Here is a 6,417-nt window from a genome sequence, read left to right as displayed (position 1 = left end):
CTCGCGTGTTTGTGATGCGCGTGCGCAGATCTCTACAAGCGCGGCATCTCGAAGAACATGGCTGACGTGACGGCGGAGGACGGAGGGAAAGTCAGCAAAAAGTGAGCTTGTTCTCTGCCTATTTTCCTTTTAATTGAAACCCAAAGCCTCAAGTACCGCTTTCACGCCGTGACGTTCACGCTAATTATAGCTTTAAGCTGCACTGTGTTTCTTAGCGTTATATACAGATCACAGCATGACAACGAAACGTGGGCTTCATATATGGCTTTTGCTGCAAGACTATACGTCCCACAATTCATTTCGGCGAAGGGCTGGTGGTACTTGTAGTTTTGCAGGTGAACAGAAGCTTTCTGAATGTTCCCAGTGTGAATTGTTAAAAACTACAACACCCAGAAAGCATTTTAGTAAAGGTCTGTTACGACCCTATGTCATCAGATGTCATATATAAATTGCTGTACGTTTGAGGCCGCAGGTTTTCTTATAATCTGCTGTGGTATATAGTAACACGAGTAATTAAACAGCTTTAGACACTTAACATTATCATTTTTCGTCAAGTTAAATGTATCTTGTATAGCCCGGTATCATAAACAATATCTCTTAAGTTGTCTCACCCTGATCCCCTCTAGCTGGACTGGAATAAAACCCACTGAAGTTTGGGTATTTGCGGCATTTCTGGAGTATTTGGCTGAACAAACTTAAAGATTAACCAACGATACTACTGCTACGTCTGACTAATTATTATATATTTAAATTGTTATACAGATTAATGCTGTTTTGTCCCTGTAAAGATAACTGAAAGGCATCAATCACATTATACTCAACATGGATGTGTGACAGTTACTTCTAAATTTAAGCTTAATATCACAAAAGTTATTGCCTGTGTACAGTGATGGGTCCATGTAGGCCGAATTTCACAAAATAAGTCATCGGAACAGCCATTTTGTCTTCAACGATTTCCATAACAAATGCGTGTTAGAATACTCAAACAATGGACAGCAGCCATACTTCCCAGCCTAAGGAAGCCTTTCTGTATGTGCTTTTCCAGGTGTGTCTGCTGACCTGGGTAGCTCAGCATGCTGTGTGTGGTCAGAGCGACCAGGCAGCAGCTGTGCCAAGCCTTCAGGGTCAGGGCACAGTGGTTAAAATTTGCGCCCCCATGTTCAGCCCCAGTCCCGGCTCAAATTTGCGGGAGCCGCTGGAGAGGTGACAAAAGGTTGGTGGCTTTTCCGTTCCAGTGAGAAAGACAACCAACCTTTTGTCATCGCAGTAACTCTGGTCCCATTTATTACCTTCACTCCTCTTCCTCGCATGCTTGTGGTGCTCAATGTTGTCATACACTTAAATATATAGTATATATCACACAGTCTTTGTTTAATGTTTGGATTTGCTAACTTATTGTTTATTTAAAGGGTTCTAGTAATTCATTGTACAGGCGTTGTTGTTCCAGCTTGAACACAAAGCTCCATCACCTAACCTGTGACTTCTCCTCTTTCATCTCTCCTTTCTTGTCAAGTGAGCTGAAGAGGCGAATGAAAGCTGAGAAGAAGGCGGCTGAGAAAGAAACCAAAGTCAAAGAGCAGGTGGAGCAAAAGAAGGAATCCAATGACCAAGGAGCTCAGAATGCCTGTGTGGTGGACGAGGAGACCCTTGACCCCACGGTGAGCCCTTTACATCCCCTCTTTTCTATTTTTTTTTCTCACACTTCAAACTTTCATCTCTGACAAAGTTCCACTGTTCGTCTCTGTATTGTAGCAATACTACAAGATTCGCTCCCAGGCCATCCAAGACCTGAAGGGCACAGCCGAGGACCCTTACCCACACAAATACCATGTGGACCTGTCACTCACGGAATTCATAGAGAAGTACAATCACCTACAGCCTGGGGACCAGCTCTCTGATGTGGTCCTCAATGTGTCGGGTAGGAAGCATATCTTCTCATTGCTTTCATTAATGCATACCTTTTATTTTTGGTTTGTGTAATGTTTTTATTGAAGAAAGCATTTGACATGACAAGAAGCATGCAGTTATGAGACATTTGGGAGAAAGAAATAGTAATGAGACCTAGGAAATATGATCCACATGTGGACAAAGAAAGTGTTATGTCAGATGTTGAAATGACTACTTTTTGTTTAAGATGAGTCTAAAATGAGATTGGGCCTTGGTGAGAGAAGGAAAGACAGGGGGGGGGACACGGGGAGAAACAAAAAGGGAAGAAAACACAACCAAAGACCCAGCAGCCACACAACCCCCATCCTGGCCCGCCTGCGATAAAGAAATGATTTGCAATGGAAATTATAAATGCATACTGAAGAGACACGAATGTTTCATTTAATGTTTGACTGACAGGCCGAGTCCATGCCAAGAGGGCGTCTGGTGCCAAGCTGATCTTCTATGACCTGCGAGGTGAAAGTGTGAAGCTGCAGGTTATGGCAAACTCCAGGTACAGAGTCAACTTATGAGAGAGAAAAGCAGATAATCAGCGCAGTAGCTTCCTTTACTTACCTGCAAGTCTTTCCACTGCCAGGAGTTACAAGTCGGAGGAAGCCTTTGTGGCCATCAACAACAAGCTGCGGCGTGGCGACATCATTGGCGTCTGCGGTAACCCGGGGAAAACCAAGAAAGGGGAGCTGAGCATCATTCCCACCGAGATGACGCTGCTGTCGCCCTGTTTGCATATGCTGCCTCATCTCCACTTTGGCCTCAAGGACAAGGTATCACTATTATTATTGTTATTATTTAATTGTAACTGCAATCATTTAACAATATAGTTTAATGTTTGGTCCGTATTGATGACTTGTTGAAGCTTGTTTTGTCTTCTATCTCTTAAAGGAAACTCGATTCCGTCAGCGCTATTTGGATCTTATTCTTAACGACTATGTGAGGCACAAGTTTATTACTCGTTCCAAGATCATCACTTACCTGCGCAGCTTCCTGGACCAGCAGGGATTTCTAGAGGTGAGAGCAGAGGAGAGCAGAGCAGACTCCCAGAGCTGCAGGGTTAGGCTTCAGATGTTTGTGCATTTGATACTTTACTGACATGTGTTTGCTGTCACTTCAGATCGAGACACCAATGATGAATCTCATTCCTGGTGGAGCCGTCGCCCGTCCTTTTGTGACTTACCACAACGAGCTGGATATGAACCTCTACATGAGGATTGCACCTGAGCTCTATCACAAGGTAACCAGCCAGCTGTGCGGTATCTGCAAAGTGTGTTGTTTGATCGGGTTGCATTCGTGCATTAAAGGCTTTGGATGCTTTGTTGTGTAGATGAGTGACGTTTGGCTGCCGTAATTGTTTTGCAGCGATGCATAGCTGCTGCAGTTTTCAATATATCCAGCAGGTGGCAGTATTGCATCAGTTATATAGGCTCTTTCACCTGTGGCACAAAATAACTACATGTTGTTTGTGTTTACATACTTGTAATAATTAATAATTCCACCTGTGTTGTCCAGACATTTAGATCAAAATGAACTGTTTGACCTGTTATAGTTTAAAGTACAAGAAGGTTGACCATATTTCCTGGTACTCTTCCCACAGATGCTGGTGGTTGGTGGGATAGACAGAGTGTATGAGATCGGCCGTCAATTCAGGAACGAGGGCATCGATCTCACTCACAATCCAGAGTTCACCACCTGTGAGTTCTACATGGCCTACGCAGATTACTACGACTTGATGGACATCACAGAGAAGCTTCTTTCAGGTGAGCAGAGACGCAGTCAGAGATATCGACCCCTGGAGCCTCAAAGTGACTCTCTTCCTCACACATCAGTGCCTCTGCCTCCATGTCCCCAATTGGGCTCAATTTGTATTCACAAACAAACTCATTACACAGTACAGTGAGCAAGTTTCCCCCCTAATTGTTACACATGCAGTCATAAAAATAACAACATAATGAAGATGAACAGAATGCTCACCTAACTCATCTACTCAGGCATGTAAATAGCTTTTTGACTTTCTCAGTTCAGGACACAAATGTAGTATAATGTCCATGTAAACAAGTTAGCTTTTCCTAGGTCTGTGACCTCCCGCCCCCAAGCACATTTCCTAACATTTGTTGAATTGATGAGCCCCTGTTAAACAGTTATGGAGGGTGGCATGATTGAACCCATTGTTTTTCCAGTAATGTCTCAGTCAGTACAAAACTTTATATTTGGTATGTGAGCTACTTCACTCTGTTACTCTCCAGGTATGGTGAAGCACATCACTGGAGGCTACAAGGTGTCTTATCACCCTGATGGTCCTGAAGGTCAGGCCTATGAGATTGACTTCACTCCACCTTTCAAAAGAATCAGCATGACCCATGACCTTGAGAAGATTATGGGAGTGAAATTCCCTCCCACCGACTCCTACAACAGTGGTGGTAAGAAGCTTTGGGGCATTTCTTCTTTTCCTTTTTGGAATTAAGCTCGTAAAAACCATTTTAACAATTGTTTCGTCTTCACTTTTCCTCTTCAGAGACTCGCAAATTCTTTGATGAGCTGTGCGCCCAAAAAGGAGTGGAATGTCCTCCACCCCGAACCACCGCTCGCCTGCTGGACAAGGTGCTCTGCCTGATGCATGTCCTCATCAGCTCTACACTTAACTGTTACTCAGACATGTCTCTCTATTTAACTGTGAGAATAATCACTTTGTTTTCTGCAGTTGGTTGGAGATTTCCTTGAGGTCACCTGTATCAACCCAACATTCATCTGTGACCACCCTCAGATCATGAGTCCTTTAGCTAAATGGTGAGAAACATTGAGATGTAAATGTAGAAAGATGTTGATGTTATCATACATGTACTCAGGGCTTGGTCTGCATACGTCATGTTACCTGGAGGCCAAATGATCCTACCCATATACACACTTGAGCTGGTGTGATCCAGGTTCTGCTCACACCACTTTACACCCAACTATACATGTTTGTGTCAACACTTTTACTTTGTCTTGTTCCAGGCACAGAACGGAGAAAGGCCTGACGGAGCGCTTTGAGCTCTTTGTGATGAAGAAGGAAGTCTGTAACGCCTACACCGAGTTGAACGATCCATTCAGACAGCGGGAGCTCTTTGAGCAGCAAGCCATGGTTTGTATAAAACACCTAACTTGGTGGTTTTGTTATTATCTGCCACATTGTACACGGTCCACTCCTGGGCCCTAAATGTTGAGGCTTTCTTCATTATTTGGAAAGCATCATCCACAGAGTGAGTCCATGCTGGTGATGTGGCTGATCTTAATTGTGTTTTCTGCTCCAGGCCAAAGCTGAGGGTGACGATGAGGCCATGGGCATTGATGACACCTTCTGCACGGCGCTAGAATACGGTCTTCCTCCAACTGCTGGCTGGGGGATGGGTATCGACCGTCTCACCATGTTCCTCACCGACTCCAACAACATCAAGGTAAAGTTATTAGTTATTATCCAAGTAAGCATCGTCTTCCCATAGAGGTAGAAACCCCTCTTGGAGATTGACGTTTGCCTCCTTTGCCTTCCTGCTTTGTAACCCCTGATCTTGTGGTTTCACAGGAGGTGCTGCTCTTCCCAGCCATGAAGCCTGACGACAACAAGACGTCTGCACCCACAGAAGGCACCTCTGTCTGATGGAACGACCCCTGACCTCACCTGCAGGAGTCGGCACAGTCCAGGAGCCTGAACCTCACTGCGATCATCAGTGGAGCCCCGTTTCTTTTCTTTTTTTACTGTTTGCTTCTCAGTCCAGTTGTTTCGCTGCGGTTATGAAGGGAATTTTTCCTATTTATGTAGGTGAATGGTAACCAATGACAAATGCTTTTTTCTTTTCTATTTCTTAAATTCTTGTGATATTTCCACTTCCTTGTTGTTTGCCTGAGAGGGGACACTTCCGTCTCCCATCCACACAGCACACGATCATGATGCTCCTGCTCATTGCAAACCTGGAAAAATTTCACTTTCACACATTTGCAAAATAATTTCCAGCAGCTCTAAAATGTAAATCGTGTTTTTATCAGGTCTCTATTGTCTGTCTATGTCTTTCAATATGGACTCCAGGAATTAAATAATCATCATCCAAGATCTTTACATGGGTGTGTAAGAATAAAGTGCATATAAATCTATGCAGTCTTAAGTTTGTGATTGTGTTTTTTACTTCACAATACCTAAAAGAGGATTAAAACGGCGATCGCCATGAATTTTGTTTGAAGTTGGATTCATTTCAGAGGGAGCCGGTGAGGAGCCTGCGTGCCCAGCGACCACAGCCGATGGCTTATATTCCCTTTAATGATTTACAAATGAAATGAAGGCCTGGTGTGTGTGAGGGAGATTGGTTTCCGTGTGTAATAGCCAATCCATTTCCTTTTTGGTGTGGGGAAATAAAAAATGAACAAGGATTTCCAAATTTTGTTTTAGGGAACTACAAACGAGTGGTTTTCAATTCTCTGGAAATGGGGAAATTTGTTGCTTTTGGG

At 43.8% G+C, this 6,417-nt stretch overlaps 1 protein-coding gene across 2 annotated transcripts; it reads left to right on the top strand.

Moving 5' to 3' along the window:
* Window positions 1-25: 25 nt before the first annotated feature.
* Window positions 26-6,066, top strand: kars1 (lysyl-tRNA synthetase 1). 2 transcript variants are annotated; one of them, XM_076156050.1, is made up of 15 exons: window positions 26-101; window positions 1,046-1,213; window positions 1,514-1,658; window positions 1,753-1,918; window positions 2,347-2,440; window positions 2,525-2,711; window positions 2,830-2,955; window positions 3,059-3,178; window positions 3,539-3,701; window positions 4,188-4,361; window positions 4,457-4,542; window positions 4,643-4,728; window positions 4,936-5,062; window positions 5,232-5,375; window positions 5,501-6,066. In XM_076156050.1, the coding sequence occupies exons 2-15, from the start codon at window positions 1,074-1,076 to the stop codon at window positions 5,573-5,575; spliced, it is 1,833 nt and encodes a 610-aa protein (XP_076012165.1). In that variant the 5' UTR covers window positions 26-101; window positions 1,046-1,073; the 3' UTR covers window positions 5,576-6,066. The 2 variants fall into 2 exon arrangements, with proteins under 2 accessions (XP_076012165.1, XP_076012166.1); XM_076156051.1 differs by lacking the exon at window positions 1,046-1,213 and having other exon boundaries at window positions 30-101.
* The last annotated feature ends 351 nt before the right edge of the window (window positions 6,067-6,417 follow it).

This window comes from Genypterus blacodes, unplaced genomic scaffold (assembly GCF_046128005.1).
Source record: "Genypterus blacodes isolate CSIRO-AG114 ecotype Tasmania unplaced genomic scaffold, CSIRO-AGI_Gbla_v1 ptg000067l_1, whole genome shotgun sequence".
Taxonomy (NCBI): Eukaryota; Metazoa; Chordata; class Actinopteri; order Ophidiiformes; family Ophidiidae; genus Genypterus; species Genypterus blacodes.
This window is presented reverse-complemented; position numbering and strand designations above follow the sequence as displayed.